General features: G+C 47.0%; 1 protein-coding gene across 1 annotated transcript in view; it reads left to right on the top strand.

Moving 5' to 3' along the window:
• AGBL4 (AGBL carboxypeptidase 4) overlaps positions 1 to 16,149 on the top strand; it is a 1,390,412-nt gene extending 1,374,263 nt beyond the window's left edge. The window contains exons 13-14 of the mRNA XM_065910427.1: positions 9,623 to 9,719; positions 16,029 to 16,149. Of these exons, the coding sequence (XP_065766499.1) occupies positions 9,623 to 9,719; positions 16,029 to 16,149 (218 nt within the window). The remainder of the gene's footprint in view (positions 1 to 9,622; positions 9,720 to 16,028) is intronic.
• The last annotated feature ends 1,612 nt before the right edge of the window (positions 16,150 to 17,761 follow it).

A 17,761-nucleotide genomic window follows, 5' to 3' on the forward strand; every position in this document is an offset into this window, starting at 1 on the left:
GCTTTGACCCCTTTCCTAATCTAGCCTTCTGCAAGCACCCTATATTCAACCCTCAAATCACATCAGTTTTGCTTTACAAATATTTCTAATTCTATTCTGCAGTATGCGAACTCTTAGTTGAGGCATGTGGGATCTAGTTCCCCAACCAGATCTGGGCCCCCTGAGTTGAGAGCGTTAGTCACTGGACTACCAGGGAAACCCCCAAACGTAGAAGTTTTAAAATAATTTTTTTCATCTCTCTGTCCCTCTGTCTCTCTGTCCTTCTTTTGCTCCTTCCTTAATCTTGTCTTTTTGGCTTGTTTGTCTTCTCCCTGCCTCTGTTCATAGGTCTAACTTTTGTTAAATGACTCTGGAAACAAATTTGAAACTGACTCACCCTTGTCCTTAAAGACCTCATGCTTTGTTGGCAATGACAGGCCTATAAATAATGATAATTTTGAAAGCTGCTACATGGCAGCCTTGTATTGGGTGCTTTGGGTATATAGTTTCTAATCAGTACAATTATACTGTGAAGTAGGTCATTTCAGAGATGAGAAAACTGAGGCTCAGAGAAGGTAAGTAGCTTGCCCAAGCATCCAAGATTAAAACCAATGCTTTGAGATGCTAAAACCCACATTTAATGGTATCACAGGACACAGTGTCGAGAGACAAGGCTTAGGCCAGTTCATGGAAAGCTGGGAATGCCAGATTTCAGGGTTTAGGTCTTGTACAGGAATCAGTGTAGGGTTGTAAGTCAGGTAATGATGAGGTTACAACTGTGAGAATGTCACTCTCCATGAAAATGGGGAGAAACGGAAGGCAAGAAGACCAACTAGGAGGCTAAAGCGATTGTTCAGATAAGAAATAAGGGTCTGAACTATAGGAAGAGTGGTGGCAGGTTTACAACACGTTTAAGAAGTCAGCTAAGCAGCACAGGGTCCAGTACAAGTACTCCCTGCCCTTGAGAGGTCACAGATAATGCAAATAAAAAGGGCCCTGGAGTTAGACTTACCTGGGTCCAAATCCTAGAAATCCACTTACTGCTTATGTGGGAGGTGCTGGGCAACTTTGAGTGACGCTGCATGTCATATGGGTGGGTTGAGCACCCAGCACAGAGCCAGGGTTCCACTTCTGACACTGACAGAGTCTTCATCCTCAGCTCTTGCCAATAAGATGAACCCAGGGAGCATGCAAACCGCACCCCCCCACCCCCAAAAGGCCCAGATACCAAACCCTGGAACCTAGAGATATAAATGTTACCTTATGTAGAAAGAGGACTTCTGCAGATGTCATTGTTAAGGATCTTGGGGTGGGAGATGGTCCTGGGTTATCTGGGTGGGCCCTATATGCAATCACATATATCCTTTTAAGAGGAAGGCAGAGGGAGATGTGATCATAGAGACTGGAGTGATGTGGTCACAAGCTAAGGAATGCCGGCAGCCACCAGAGGCCAGGAGAGGCCAGAACCGTTTCTCCCATAGAGCCTCCAAAGGGAGTGTGGACATATTAACACCTTGACTTTGGCCCACTGAAATGGGTTTCAGTCTCCTGGCCTCCAAACTGTGAGACACTGAATTTCTTTTGTTTTAAGCTACTAAGTATGTGGTGCTTTGTTGCAGTGGCAATTGGAAAACATATATACAGCCTCACAGCTATTCCCAACATCCAGCGTCCTTTAGTGACCTGGACACCTCTCCACCATTTATACCTGTGCCCTCTTCTCTGAAATGAGCCTCTCAGAATATACCTTACCCTTTTGAGCTGCACCTCACTTATCAAAGAGGAGGTCTTCCTTCCCATCCATCAGCCTTTCCCTTCGTTCTCTCGGTCCTTCTCTGCCTCTCTTTCTCTGTTCCTGCCTGTACTTTTCAGTCTTGCTGCATCTCATTTACTGTCTTCACCTCTTAAGCTTGCATTTCTCCTTTTGTCTCTTTCTATCTCATCCTCTGCCTTCCTCCCTTCCCCTCCATCTCTCACCCTTCCTGTCTACAGTTGCATCTCTCTCCCACTCTCTCTCTCTCTGTTTGATTCACTCTGTCATCTACTTCCCAGGTTTCTCTCTCTCTCTCTGCCCTTCAGTCCTTTCTCTCATTTTCAAGTTTGACTTTCTCTCTCCCCTCTGATGAGCTTTCTCTCCTCACTTATCTTTCTGCTCCACCCTGACCCATTTGTCTCTGTACCTTCCTGTCTGTTTGCATCTTTCTCTGTCTCTTCCTCCCCTCCACTGTGTCTCCCTTGTCTTTTTCTGCCAGACTCCTTACCTCAGGAGGTGCCTCAGAAGTTGGCTGTGATTGGAGTGGACTCTGCAATTACATCTGCAGCCTCCACACTGCACCTGAGAGACAGATTCATCTGTTTAGTCGCGCACCTGTCCGACGCCGTGGGAGGATGGGTGAGGGAGGCAGACACAAAAGATCATTCATATCACATTGTTCTTCTGGCTTTACCTAGAGGCTCCTGGACAGTTGCCTCTTCACATTCCAGCAGTGCTGTCAGCCTTACCAAAGAGGGATCACTTTTCCTTGGCCTACTCCTCTGCAGAATTAATCAGTCCCCTTAACGACGATCATCTGTTGCTGGCGTGGGTGGGAGTGTGAACAGAGAAAGAATTCTAGGTGGGGGTTTCCCAGCAGGGAGCAGGTAGGAGTTAAATTTTCATATTTGGAGGCTGGATGATGGCAAAGAAAGACCTTCATGAGGACAGGGACTGTGTCTGTTTTTCTTGTCACTGTAATATAGGTTCTAGAATTGTGTCTGGCACGTAGAAGGCATTTAATGAATAATATCTGAGTAAATGAATGAAGGAGTGAATGAATGAGCTTCGGTCCTCTTTGTGCTAGTATCTGATGAGCCTCAATGGACATGTTCCTTCTGATTTTTCATCTGCAAAATGGAGATAGCAATCAGATCCTGCAGCACACAACTGTGAGGAGAGAAGCAGCAAAATATGGCATCTGTTGAGTGGGGCTTGTCCTTAGCTCCCTGCAGAGCAGGGCGGGAAGGCTACAAGTGCTCACTGGTGGTTCTGGAAGTGCTGCAGGGAGAGAGAAGTATGGAGGTAGCTTCAGAAATGAGGGTCTGGGAAGGAGCAGGCCAGGGAAGTTCACAGGTCAGGTGGGAAGATGTGAGAGGCGTCCCCTCTGGCTTTGCCCTGGGAGGTGGGAGGACCTTCAATCAGCCAGGAAACTGCCACATGACAAGAAGGAGATGCTCCTGAATCCTACCAGGGAGAACCCATGCCCAAGGTTGACTATTATCCCCAGTGGTGGGATTGAGCTGGACTTAGCAGGAGCCCAGTTAGGAAGTGACTGGTCAGAGGTCCTATTCAGACAAGGAAGGTCACTCATCCTCCATGCTGTCCAGCTCCCCCACCTCCTCCAAGCCCACTGAAGCCCCACTTCATCAAAGAGGACTTCTCTGACCACTCTGCTTTCTGCTCTGATCTGCCACCTTTCTCCCAGCATCCCCTTGCCCTTTGCTTATCTTTACTTCATGGCACTCAACACTCTCTGGCATCTTGATAACGTATGAATGTACTAGAGTCACAGTTTGTCCCCAGTACCTAGAGTGTAAGTTTGATGAAGACAGGGATCTTGGTCGGTTTTGTTTGCTGTGCCAAGCACCTAAAACTCACCTGGCAAATAGTAGGTAGGTTCTCGATAAATATTTGTTGAGTGAAAGAACGAGGATGGGATTTTTAAAAAGCTTATGGTGCTGATAATTTTGCTTGACTGTATTTTGTTAACCCTGGAAAGAACTTGAGAGAGTATACATGTTACCCACAGCAAAGTTAAGCCCAGAGAAAGGAAATGGCTGAGATCCCATGACAAGTTACTGGTTGAAACCAGATTGGTCTCTTGATTCCCATTTATGGGCTCATTCAATGCTCCAGATCCAAGGCCCTGAGACATGAGGACAGAGGGCCCTTCAGTCACTGCCATTCTCCCAGGGACCTTGAAGATGCCTTCCGAGAGCCAGGGGTGAGAGGGTAGAGAGTGAGCAGTAGGGGACAGACCACGCAGTCAGCAAGCATTCGTGGCATGAGTAGTCCCAAAGAGCTGATGGTTCAGAAACCATTTCCATTATCTGACCTTTTCATATTGCTGACTCGGAATCGGGGTTCCCAATGTCTCATAAGCATCTTGAAGTCAGGCTGAACTCCTAACCTCTCCCCTGAGTCTTTTTCTTCCCTCAGTTTTTCATATTCCAACGCCCAGCATCGCCACCTACCCAGCTACCACCCTTCATTCCATCTTCTCTCTCAGGCTCCACGTCCAGTCTGTCAGCAGGTCCTGCTAGTTACTCCCCCCAGGACATATCTTCCATCTCTACTGTCTTTGTCCTGTTCTAGGGTTCCCCTCTTGCCCTTGGACCATCACTGTAGTCACTGGGCTAATGTGCTTGCTCCCACTCTTGCTTTCTTATTTTTTAGCAAAACAATGACCTTTTAAAATTATAAATCAGATCATCTCATTTTCCTGCCTAAAATTCTTCATTCACTTAGACTCTTCCCATCCACTCAGAAAATCCAGATTCCTTCAGGTGACCCAGAATAAGGTGCCACAGTATCTAGCCCCTGCCTGCCTCTTCACACCAGCCCTCTTTCAGCCCCTCTTTCCCACCCAAGGACTGTTCCCACCCACCCTTCCTCCTTCATAGATGCTTGCCCACTGCCCACTCTCAGTTTGCAGAGGCCTGCCCACACCCCCTCTCTAAGGCAGCACCCACATTGCCCTCAGTTATAGACTTCATGCGTTTTCTTCCTAGCACTATTAAAATCACAATTATGTATTTATTTAGGATTTTTTTTATTCTTTTGTTACTGTTTCTGCTTATAGATTTAAGAGCTGTTGTCTTGGTTTGTTGTTTTTTGTTTGTTTTTAAGCAAAGTATATCCCATGCCTTCTAGAGAAGTTGAATATACTAGATGATCAACAACTGTGTATTGAGTGAACAGATGATGGATACAACCATAGATACACTCTGGTTTTTATTGCCGACAGAATAGAAGTTTAAATTCCTTAATTTGACATTCAGCGCCTTCTCTAATCTGTCACCAGCCTATCCATTGCAGCCCTACCTCCCCTCTACACTTTAGCTCCTTGGGCCTATGGGCCCTTCTCTGACTTATTTCTAACACAGAATCATGGACCACAGCCACACTCCCCACTTGTACTGATGCTCATTTATCTCTTCCTCCCCATTTCAGATTTGTCTTTGTCCTCCAAATGTTTGTTATAGCCTACTTCCTTGAAGCCTTTCACAGTTCCTCCACTTGGAATTAAATCTGCCATATGCCCACGGAATTTGTGTTTGAATTTATGACCACACTCATGAAAGGAGAAAACATGCATGGTGTTAAAAAGACACTCAGGTTCATATGCCACTGCTATCACTTTCTAGCCACGAGACTCTGGGTCAATTATGCAAACTCTCCTTTTTTCAGTTTCCTATAAAACATGTGTCAAATTATGCTTTGGCCTTGCAGGGATGCAGTGGGGATTGTCGATAGTAAATAACTACACTGTACGGTGCACAGGGTGTGCTAGAAAAAATGGCAATTGCTTTTGTGAAGGTGACAATGCAACAGCTTGTTTGGTAATGTAGTTATTTGGGATATGTTAGTTTCGCCTTCTTGTTGTTGTTCAGTCACTAAGTCATGTCCGACTCTTTGCCACCCCATGAACTGCAGCATGCCAGGCTTCCCTGTCCTTCACTATCTCCTGGAGTTTGTTCAGACTCATGTCCTTTGAATCAGTGATATCATCTAGCCATCTCATCCTCTGCCACCCATTTCTGCTCTTGCCCTCAATCTTTCCCAGCACCAGAGTCTTTGCCTCTTCTAGACTGGGTCTAATTCTTCTTTATCTAACCTAGTCTCAGCCCTTCTTCATAGCAATACACACATGGGAGGAACCCCCAAAATTAGAATGAATGAATAAACAAATGAATGAATGAGTGAATGTGAATAAGCCAACCCTCATTACTTGTTAAAGGGTCCCACCATGTACTGGAGCATTGACACCCCCCTTTACTTTAAAGTCACCTAGTCAGTCTGAGTTTTGGACAACTCCAGCCAACTCCTGTTCCTCTGATTCGAGGGTCCTGATCCCCCCTGATGTCTGCTCCTACCCTTGGCTAGAAACCCATCAGGAGCAACAGAAGACTCTCAGGAGAATGACATTTTGAACTTATAGGCCGTTCTGAGGTTTTTGTTGTCTGTGAAGAGTTGGGAGTTTTCACCCCCATTTTTTTCTCTCTTAATTCTGCAGTATATTGGAGAAGGTTCCAGCCAAGAGAGTTATTGCTTTCTCCTTGCCTGGATCTTAAATCTTTGTTCAAAGACAGCCTGTTTTAATTGAAAATGTTCAATCAATCTCTTCCCTCCTCCCACCCACGTCCCATTTCTTGGCTCCAGCAGGGCCAGTGCAGTAAATAACCTGGAGCGAGGCTCTCAAGGCTTAGCGAATATGTAATAGTGTTGGAAAGAAAAAGGGTTGTCTCAGACAATTTCCACCTTTAAAACACTGTCTTTTAAACAGAGCTTGTCTGAAATGATCAACACCTCACAGTGGGGCATTTGACTGCAATAGCCCAACTCCTCTGCCTTGTAGAGCTCGGGAGAGTTGACCTACAGGGAAATCTCCTAGGGTTGCTCCAGGGCTGAGTGAGTCTGGCTGTCACTGCAGGCCTGGAGGAAGAGTTCAGGCTTCCCTCTGGCCACATTCATGCGCTTACTTAGTCAGCATCCATGGGTTGGTTGCTTATCTCACCACCACAACCCTGCAAGGCGGGCACTGTTATTCATGTTTTACGGGTGAGGAAAGAGGGTTCAGGGAGATGGGAGAACTTCTGCAAGGTCACACGGTGTTCTTGCTCTCCTCTGCTGCAGAACGAATTTCCCCAAAGTTAATGTTTAAAACCATAGTTATTCTCTCTTGTTTTCTGTGGGTCAGAAATTTAGGAAGGGTTGGGCTGAGTAGGTCTGGCTTGGCATCTTTGATGCAGTAGCAGTGAGATGCTGGCTGGAGCTGGAGCGGCAGAGTGCTGGAGGGACTGTAGGCTGGCCAGGAGTCCCTCTCCAAAGTAGCCTTTCCCCAAAGTCTCAGGGCCTCTGCCTGCAGACCCTCTGTGAGCTGGTTTCAGGATTCTTCACAGCAGGATGGCCTCGGGCAGTCAGACTGCTCGCCCAGAGGTTCAGAACCCCAGCTGGGGCATTCCGGCAGGCAAGGTGAGAGTCAGCCCTGCTTTTCTGAACTCTCAACAGAAGTCCCACAGTGTCACTCCTGCCATTCCTTAGGTAGCAAGTAAGTTATAAGCCCTCCCGGATTCAAAGAGAGAGGATGCAGACTCTACCTCTCGGTGGAAGGAGTGTCAAGATCACATCACGGGATGTGAGATGGAAGACATTTTGCAGACATCTTTGGAAACTACCATCAGCCACACACAACATGTGGCCAAGCCAGGGTTCGAACGAGATGCATTTGATTCCAGAACTTCTGCTGCAGCCTTTTAGCCTGGTCCACAGGGACCTCTCCCTCCCTCTGCGCCCCTGTAGCTCTTACTGTCAGCACACACAGTGGTTATTCAGTTTCCTCAAGCCAACTAGAGCCTGACTGAACTGAGGCAGCCAGCCACCTCTGCAGGCCCTGGCAGTGAGACTGCCTCTGGGGTCTGCTGGTCAGAAAGCCCAGGCCCAACATCAGCTTGTGAACTTTTTAAAGAAGGGGACAGAGAATGGCGGTCACAAGCAGAGGAAGAAAGCAGGTGGCAGCTGAGAGCACAGCAAACCTGCAGCACATCTCACTGTCGTAAGCAGCTCATCTGGTGTTTCCCCTTCTCCCACCAGGCACTGCCCTGGGATGCCTCAGCCCTTGACAGAAAAGGTGCCTTCCAGTTGGGCAACAGCCCAGAGTGCCAGAAAGTTCACGGTTCTGGAATCAGAAAGTCCCAGATTGGAGTCTCAAGTCTACCATTGGCAGTTTTTTAGCTTTGGACAGGTTTCTCAACTTCCAAAAGCAAAAGGGAGATGGGAATGCCTTCCTCCCTGGGTTGTTTGAAATGACATGTTAGAAAAGGGTCAGTGTAGTACCAGGTACATAGCAAGTGCTCCATAAATGCAGCTGTTCATGATGTTCATGTGCAGGGCCATGTCCGAACCCAGCCTGGAGACACCTCGAGGTGAGGGGTGAGAACTTGCTTGACTGTTTCGCATATGCTGGCCCAGCTCCATGACCCCAGATGGAGTAGTGGCCGAGATGTTCCCAGTGAAGTGACGACTAAACGGCGGTGTCTGGAGACTGAGAAGGTGTGTTGGCCCTTTAAGGCCTGTGGGCAAAGGGGAGAGTGGTCTGGGAAGATGGAGTGGAATGGGCAAAGGCCTGGAGGTGAAAGAAGCTCAGTATCACTGGAATGTAAAGGCTGAGGGGTGGAAGGCAGAAGGCAGCAAGCACAAAGCTGAGACCCAATTACAGAGGACCCAGTAAATCAAGTTCCAAATTTGAATTTTAAAAGCAATTGGGAGCCACTGAAAGGTTTTTCTCAGTTGGATGATGTGGGCAGATCTGTGCTTTAGAACAACTGCCCTTTCACCCCATCCCACCAGCAACTTGGTGGAGCAGAAGCAGGCAGCCTCGTGGCTGGGAGGCCATTAGGACAGGATGACAGCAATTCAAGGAAAAGATGATGCTGGCCTTTTCTAGGAAGACAGCAGGGGCCTGGGGAAAAGTGGACCAACTAAAGACAAAGACGTTCCCCTGGGTAAGAGTTGGTGATGGTTTGGATATTCAGAGCTGGGGGACATGAGGTAAAAGATTAGTGCTTTGAATGAAGTCAGTTCAGAAGCCACAGGAGCAGAGGGCAAGGGCACCACTCATAGACCTGGGAGAAGAGCATTGTGCCTTACTAAAGAGACATCACCTAACTGAAAAACTGACAGTTACAAATTAGCTGAAGAAAAGTGAGGCAGAGGAAATCGCTCACGTGAAGGTCCAGAGATGTGAACTATAATGCACAGAACCTATGTCCTATGTTGTCGAATAGATGACTGTTGTGCAAATTTATACTAAAGTGTTACTGGTCAATATGGAATTGACCCTTTCCCCTTCCCTGGGGAGCTTGTATTTAATAGGTCACAAGTACTTACCCTAAGGATTCATTATTGGTAGACTTCAAGGTGGACCAGGGATACTATTTAGGGTGATAAGGTTTTATCATTGTCCCCAAGGTTACCAAGGTAGATGACTAATCCCTGAAGGTCAAGCAGGCCCTGGTCTCTATACAACAAAAGGTATCTTGCCCTTGGGTCTTGCTTATCTGCCTCCCCCTGAGTCACCTGATTGGCAGACCATGGAAGCCCAGTGATTCCCAAAAGGATGCAGTAGATTCTAAAATCTCTAAACACAGGCTTCAGAGTAAGACTCCTTCCAGGCTCTATGACCTTGAACACATTGTTGAACTTCTCTGCATCTCAATTTTCTCACCTGGGAAAAAAGACAAATAATAGTATCTAATATTTAAGGATTTGTGAAAATCAAAAAGACAGTACATACAACACATAGAAGAGTGAGCAGTGATACTGTTTTGTTACCGTTGTCATTTTTCTTACTAGTCCAGAGTTGCTCCTTAACACCCACCCTTGCAGATATGAAGCTGGGGCGGAATGTGGCGAGAACATTTTTGGATTATTACCGGCTGAACCCCATGGTCGAGAAAGTGGCGATCCCCATGCCGAGGCTGCGGTAAGTGCTAGGCAGAGCTCGTGTCCTGCTTAACTGGCTTCTTGTTCAGGGGCAGCTTCCTTTAGCCTCTGTCTGGCCCTGGGTAGTATGGGAAAGATGATCCCAGCCCTGCCACAGAGACTGTAGTGGCCGAAAAGCTTCACAGCGCAGTTTGCCGAGTTGGGGGTATCATTATGGGGTGAGACAGTGAGGGAGTGGTCACATTTCTGGATCTAACATGGGAACCCACAGGACTGGGAGTTGCTGGGAGGCTGAGTTCAGCCACTCTTCCAAGTTGGTCTGGGTATATCCATGTGCCACTCCATCCGACAGCTCACCCTCTAGGATTCCTGTATCATCAGGTCTCATAAGGTCTCTGATCCTTCAGTTTCCTCGTCTGTAAAGTGGGGACAGTGATTCTCACTTAGAAGACTATTAAGAGATGTTAGAGAACCCTGCACAGTGCCAGGCATGTATGTACCCTGTACATATGATAGTCCCCTGCTGTCAAGATGCAAAGGCCCAGTGCTTAGAGGACACGGCCCTAAGAAGCTTCGCCTCAGGTCCTCTGCCGTGGTCAGCTTTTTGGGCTGCTGAAGAGAGAAGGTCAGGTAATGAATGTCCTTCCCGAGCGCTGGACCAGAGCCCAGAGTGCTGGGCATTCCCATACCTGCTGGCTATGAGCCCAGTGAGCATTTGGGCAGGGACACCCAGTGGCATCTGGGATGTGCTGGCCTCACCCTACCCCTTGACCTCATCTCCTGCTTGCCTAGTGGTCCAGCCTCCTTGAAGGACTTAATGGTATCAACTTAAAAGATTCCTGCCAAACCAAATCTTCCCACTGACCTTGCGCATGACCTTGCCCAAATGCTTTGCTGTCTCAGGGCCTTTGTACTGATGCACCTTCCTCCTGAATCTGTTATTAACAAAAACAATGTTAATCACTGTTATTTACTGAGCCAAGTACTTTTTGTACATGGTCTTATTCATTCCTCATAGATAATTTCTTTGTCATACTACAAATGAGGAAAAGGAAGCCCAGAAAGGTAAAGAAAATTTCCTGAGGTCAAAGCCATTTTGTAGAGGCAGGATTTGATCCTGGGTGTTTATTATTCCAAAGCTGGACTGAAGTCCAGCTAAGCTCTACCTCCAGCAGGAAGCATTTCTCACTGTCAGTGTAGGTTCAAACTCTGTCTCAAGCTGGTGGGATGTGAGACAGATATCTTGGCTTTGTGAAACCTCTTTCTGCCTTCCTAAAGTGAGGATAATAACAGCAACCTCTAAGGGTGGTTTTAAAGATTAGATACAAGCATGGTCTGGTGCCTGGTAGCCAGGAGGTGCTCAATGAATGCTTCCATCTCCTGGGGCTTCTGTGCCACAGGCCCAGATTTCCAGACAGCTCATCAAAGCCTCAGGCAAGTCCCTGGATTTATCTAGTTGGGCTGGATGATCTCTCAGAAGCCACATCCCATCAAGTTGGGAGTCCCTCCTCTCTGAGCCCCAGCTCCACGAGGAGTGGAGTACACTGCTCCACAGTGTACTCTGTCTCAGGTGTTCACCCCCATCAGAGTGGATTACAGCAGCTCTTTTCCTTCTCTGTTCTCCCACAGTGCCTAAGCTGTATGGAGCATGCTTTCATGTATATATCCTTACATTCATTCACTTAGGACAACAACACTTTATGCCAGGTCCCCAGTGGGGAAGGGGACGCTTGAATGAATAAATGATTAAAGCATAACCCTGACTTTGAGGCGCTCACCTCTAGATGAAGGTGCTCAGTTCATCCTTAGAAGTCATTCTTGATGGGTTAAGGTCTTAAAATTTTAAAGTGTTATAAACTCGTGCTCTGCCTCAGGTGTTCACCCCCATCCTGGTGGATTAGCCTTTAGAAGGAGCATCTGGGGGCTTCCCTGGTGGCTCAGACGGAAAAGAATCTGCCTGCAGTGCAGAAGACCAAGGTTCGATCCCTGAGTTGGGAAGATCACTTGGAGAAGGAAGTGGCAACCCACTCCAGTATTCTTGCCCAGAAAATCCCATGGATGGAGGAGCCTGGCAGGCTACTCCCTGGGGTCACAAAGAGTCAGACATGACTGAGCGACTTCACTTTTATAAACTCAAAAGAATTCATAGAATCTCATTTACAAGTTAGTTTGGGGATTATCTCTTTCAGGTCCTCTGTCAGCCTGAATAAAATTAACTTGATCATTTCCCACTTTGTTCTGCATGTTGCACTGTCAGTGCTGACATCAGCAAGAGTAACGATCATCACTGTGCAGATACAGCGTCCAAGGCCCTGGGAGTGGGCAGGACTGGCCACACGCAGGGCTAGGTAGCCAGGCCCCACCATCCCGATCCCCAGCCTCATGTTCTGAGCATCAGTTAGTGAAGAGTTCTTCAAGATGGGGGAGGCAGGACCCTGAAACTGGGCCTAAAGTTTACAGGGGAGTTCAGGGCCCTGCTCATGGGACCCCCATTGCGCTGAGCTTTGGAACCCTCATTAGAGAAGAGCTGAAGGACTCCCTCCTCAGAGTCCATAGCCTTGAGGACTCACAGTAAAAGCACCCACCCTTCATCTAAGAAAAATAGAATAAACACCCTCTCCAATCCCCACATCTCTCCCTCATCAAACTTTGAATATCACTTAGTTCTCAATTTGTCAGCAACTCTTGAAAACATGAATCTCAGGAGGATACACAGCTCTGATTTGGGACTTGACTAGGTCCCCATTTTTGTATTATTTTCCACCCAAGCATTGAATACATACATGAAAGAGCAGTTCTAGTTTCAAAGGCAAATTACATGTTTTGATTTAGAATTAATCTTTGTTTTCTCCCATCTCGATGGATAATTATACTGTGTCAGTTTCTACCCATGTGCTAGTAGGAGCCTGTCAGCATCCCTGGGGAGGTCCCTGAAGGGGAGAGGGACAAGATGTGAGTGCAGGCTCAGGGACATGCCATCGATGACCAGAACTGAGACCCCCACACTTATCTCAACCACAGGGACACAAAATGTCCCATCAAAGTGGATACAAATTAGACAAGGAAAATGAACAGGCCAGGTGAGCCTCTGTGGGGAGATGAACCGTGAGCACAGAGGGCGGGCAGGCCTCTGAGTGTGAGGCGGGCTTGGGCTCAGTGACAGCAAAGGGCTACCTCCATGGTGGGGTTTGGATGTGTGTCTGTGTGTAGGGGGAGGGGTGGGAATCATCAGCTCTGCATCTCACTGGAGCCCTGAACTTGATGCTGGGGGAACATAAATAACGTTTGCCCATCAGGAGCCCAGATTCACAGAGGAGAAGGCATGTCCGCATGCAAAGATAACAAACAATACCGAGCAATGTATAAATGTGCTCAGCTACCTAGCACCTCGTGCCCTCTTTCAAAAGCCTCCATGGTTCCCCACTACCTTCAGTAATGCTTCAATTCCTCCTCTTGCTGGTCAAAGCCCTGGCCTACATGGAAAACTTCATATGCAGCTTCCTAGCACACACCTTTCGCTGCGAGCATCATCTCCACCCTACCTGCTTTCTACCACTTTATATCCCAAGTAAGTAAGTCATTGCTCCATGTTCATCCTTTTCCCTCTTCCTGGAATGTTCTCCCTGTCCGGCTCTAGATGGAGAATGCCAGCTTATCTTTCAAAGCCCAGTCTGGATATCGCACCTGTTTCTTGGTCCTTGTTCTCCACTGGAGATAGACCTCCTTCTCTCTGCTGAACCCCTAACTGCATTTAGCACACATGTGTGCAGAGTACATCCCATAGCGTATTGTCATAGCATCTTTGTGTGTCTGACCCCACCACTAGATGGATTGCTCCCTAAGGAACTGTTTAAGGGCCTCAGTGCACATTCAAGGCCTAGTTGGGAGTACGTCCTCCATAAGCTCTGAATATATGAGTTATGAAATGGTAGAACTGAAGCATCCTCTAAGAATCATCCACTTCAACCCCTTCGTGTTATAGAAATGTGAGACCCAACCAGAAATTACTCTCCCCCAACTACTGATGAGCATTTGGCAGCCATCAGGAGTATCCCAGGAAGGCTTCATGGAGGAAGTGGGGCTTAAACTTGGTTTTCAAGGACATGTAGAATTCAAATGGATGAAATGGAGGAGAGGGAGGCATTCCAGGTTGGAGGGAAAGGGCATAGAAGGCAACAAGCAGAAGCTGAAAAGGCACATTCTAAGGTAATGGCAGGCCTGAATGCTGAGGACAGTAGAGATGGTAAAGATGGGACTAACAGTTCATTTAACTCATCGAACAATCCTCAAGCCATACTTCATACTATTCAGGACTCATGGAGAGAAATCAGATGCATCAAACTAACAGTCCTATGAGAAAAACAGCTGGGCAGATAACTCCCCAGAAAATGGCATGCTGAGAGATGAGGCCCAAAGTGCTGTGGGAACCAGGGGAGGGGTGCAGCTTATTTTCTGGGGAGTCGGCTTTCCAAAGGAGGGAGTCCAGATAGGTGCAAGAGGGCCCTGTAGGAAGAAGAGTAGCTCTGTGGGGCGCGTAGGTGAGAGGTTTGCCTGCTGATGCCTCTCTCTGCCGTCCCATCTGGAGCTGTGGATCCTCTGTAAGGACCCCACAGTCATTTTTCATGTCCACACTCCTCCCTGGCTATCACACACCCCCTCCCCTTGCACGCCATCTACCTGGGACCACCCCACCTGTGATCATGCCTGGGCTTGCACATCCTCTTCCACTCCCAAAGAAACAAATCCATCTTGTTTCCCATGCTTCCTTTGGGAGTAAAGACCCACACTCTCAGTGACAGGTGAATGGCACCTTGTAATGGGCAAAGCTCTTCCCCAGCCCTCATTCACCAGCACCCAGAATGCAAGAAGGACATGAGTGCTACTATTTTACAAAAGAAGAAGCAGGGGCCAGGGAAGAGAAAGGACTTCCTCAAGGTCACATTGCCTGTAAACGACATTCCAAGTGTGTGTTCCAGGCTTTTGTTGGGTACTAAGACTTAGATGCATCTCAACCATGCTAGATGATCTTCCTGTGTTAGCAAAGGTCTTTCATGAGCGTAGAATCTCAGTCCGTGAGGCTTCCTGGCTGAGGAGCTACCTGAGGGCGAGGCGCTTCTTTTGTGTGCCGACACCTGGTCTTGTCCTTACCCTATTCATGACGCATCAGCAATGAAGGAAATGATACTCCAGAATCAGAGCAGCATGGGTTATAAGAAGTCACTTCTTGAATCCTAACTCTAACAGCCCAAGAGATTCCCATATTTGTGCCATTACCATTTTCTGCCTGGAGTTGTCGTTCTTATTATTTATTATTTTGTGTAGTTATTTTATACAACTATGACCTCTACTAAATCGTAAGCAGCCTGAGGACATCAGTGTCTGATTCACCTCTGTCACCTCCAGAGTCCATTGGACCGTACCTAGCACCTAGCAGCATGCCTTTTTAAGTTACAGTAGGCAAAGGAAGACACTAGGCGTGTTTATTTGTATTGTCTCATTTAACGTCACATCACCCTGAAATTGGAATATTTTATCCTCATTTTGTAAATGAAGCTCAGAGAATTAAAAATAACTTGCTCAAGGTCATACCTCTCATATACACCTGGCCTGAGAATTCGGTTCAGTTCTTTCTGGATTGGCCAGTCTTTCCACTGCATATAAATCGTAGTCCAATGCTTGAATGACTGTCACATCAATTTATTACTCAAAATGTAATAAATAAGGCCCCATATGAGGAAAAATGCAAACACAGATAAAACTTGGTTCCTGCCCACCAGGAGCAGAACAGAAAGTGAACAGCTGTTGAAGAGTAATGTGAAAGGTATTACATTGGGTGCTGAGCGCTGAGATACAGAGGTGAAACAGACACATCTCTGCCTTTGGAGAGCCCCCAAGCTTGTAGGAGAGACAGACCCACCGTGAAATTCCATAATTAGGTTATGCTGAGAAATATAAAGGGACTCTGGAGCCCATGATGGTTATGAAGGGAATGAAGCCCCTGGCAACCTACAGCTCATCTATGTGTTTATTCGCATCCCAAGGTGAAAAGGATAGAATGAGTTAGAATCAAGGTTGAAATGTGGAAGTATTATAACCATAGGGCAGTTAGGTTTTCTCCAGAACCAGAATGAAACAACCCATCCATTCATCTGAGAGTCCTTCATTCAGTCATGCTTTGGGCTGGGTTCCTGAGATGCCTAGATGAGGCAGTCGAGGCCACTGCTCCTAGTCTAGTGGCGGACTCACGGCTCACAGTCCATTGGGGAAGATAGACATACACACAGATGATTCCAATGCAGTGTGTACATGTGCTGTCTCTCTTCTCTCTCTGTTATCTCCCCCTTTGCAGGAAAGGAAAACCCCCTTCCTACAAGCACCCACTCCTGCGGGGCCCGGCCAGCAACCACCCCAATGGCAAAGGGGACAAGAAGAGCTCAGTGAACCACAAAGACCCTTCAAACTCTTTTTAAGGATGTGGAGTCCAGGGAGGTCTTGTGGTAACAAGAGCATGCGTTTTCTGCTGGGCCATGAAATTAATCACCCTATTCTAGTTTCCAAGATAATGACTGTGAGAAAACGTATAAGCTAGTGAAAGGGAAGGAGAAAGAATGAGAAATTTCATCATTGATTTTCCTTTTTACCGTTTGAAAATCAATTGTGAGCCTTCAGGTTAAGGCTCAGGAACAAAATAGAAGACTGAGACCAGATGAGTACAGATGCTAATTTCCACAACACAGAGCCCCTCAAGGAAGAGAAAACCCACATCCCTCCTCCAGTCAGTGCCTTCCAGCCCCTTCACTGTCCGAAGTTGTGCAGTTACTACAGGTGGCTACCTTTTAGGCCACAGCTGTTTACTGTTTTAGAAATGCAGTGTCCATATTTGCTGACCCAAACCAATACCATCAACGCATACAAAGCAAAAGACAAATGCACCTTTGGGAACAATGGGTCAGAATTTTTGAGGTCACAATGGTCTTAGACATACAGTCACTTTATCTACGAGCTGCATGCTCCCTGACTGCCCTAAACCCCAGCATGCAACTTCAGAGAACTGCCCTGAGAGCTATGTCCCAATGGCCTAGGTAGTTTCATTGCAACTTTAGCTCCTAAAACAAAAAGTATTAACTGCACATTCCAGAAGGTCTCTCTCATGGTTAAGATCTCTAGATCCTAGGATCTGAGATCCAAACTGACCACTAAAGAAGAGGATATGAAAAATCTGCCATAGAGGGGAGGAGGCTGATTGCCAGATATAGAAGATGCAAAAGACAAAAGGATGCACTTCAAGGCAGGTGAGGTTGATAAAGTAAAACAACAACAGTGGCAATTCCCAAGGCAGGGCAAGCTCAGTATTGTGCATTTTTCTACAGAGTAAAGTGCCTTTGCATGATGAATGGGTCCAGGGGAGTCGGCTCACTTCCTGTCTGTGAAGCAGCAGGCTGAGTCACCATGACAGCCTGCTAATTAAAATGACCTCCTGGAAATGAGGATTAGGAGATAGGGAGAGGAAGGGAGGCTCCGGGGAGATAGGGCCTTTAGCACAAAGCTTCAGTTTAGCATTCTTTTGCTTTGGATTGGAGATTTTCAAAGTATGTTAAAAACTGAGAGCAAAGCTTATTCTCCCTTTGCTTATTGCTTTTCAGAAATGATTAAAAAAAAAACAAACTCCACATGTTAGTTGGCTACAAATGTTGTGTTGTATATACAGCTTCTCCCCTGGGTTCTTGTTGCCCAGAGGAACACAAATAAAGTACTTCCTGCAGCTCCTCTGTTCCTCTGAGCATTCTTGGCACCTTTCCCTCTAGGTCTCTCTCTCCCTCAAGAACCAGCCAGTTGACCCAATTTGATGTAACCCTCACTTTGGGACTCGTCATCAAGGTAAGGAAGGGCAGTCAAGGCTTGACTTTCTAGCCATTCCTGTGGCAGAATCCTGGGGAGTTTATTTGACTGCAGCCAGCTCAATGCAAATCAACACTGTGGCAGGCCTTTAACAAGAGCATCGCTTGAGATGGCATAAAGATAGGCAGATTGAATAAAATCTGAGATAATGGACCAGATCTATTTTTCCCTGCCCAAATTGCT

The sequence above is a fragment of the Muntiacus reevesi genome, chromosome 1 (genome assembly GCF_963930625.1).
Source record: "Muntiacus reevesi chromosome 1, mMunRee1.1, whole genome shotgun sequence".
Classification (NCBI taxonomy): Eukaryota; Metazoa; Chordata; class Mammalia; order Artiodactyla; family Cervidae; genus Muntiacus; species Muntiacus reevesi.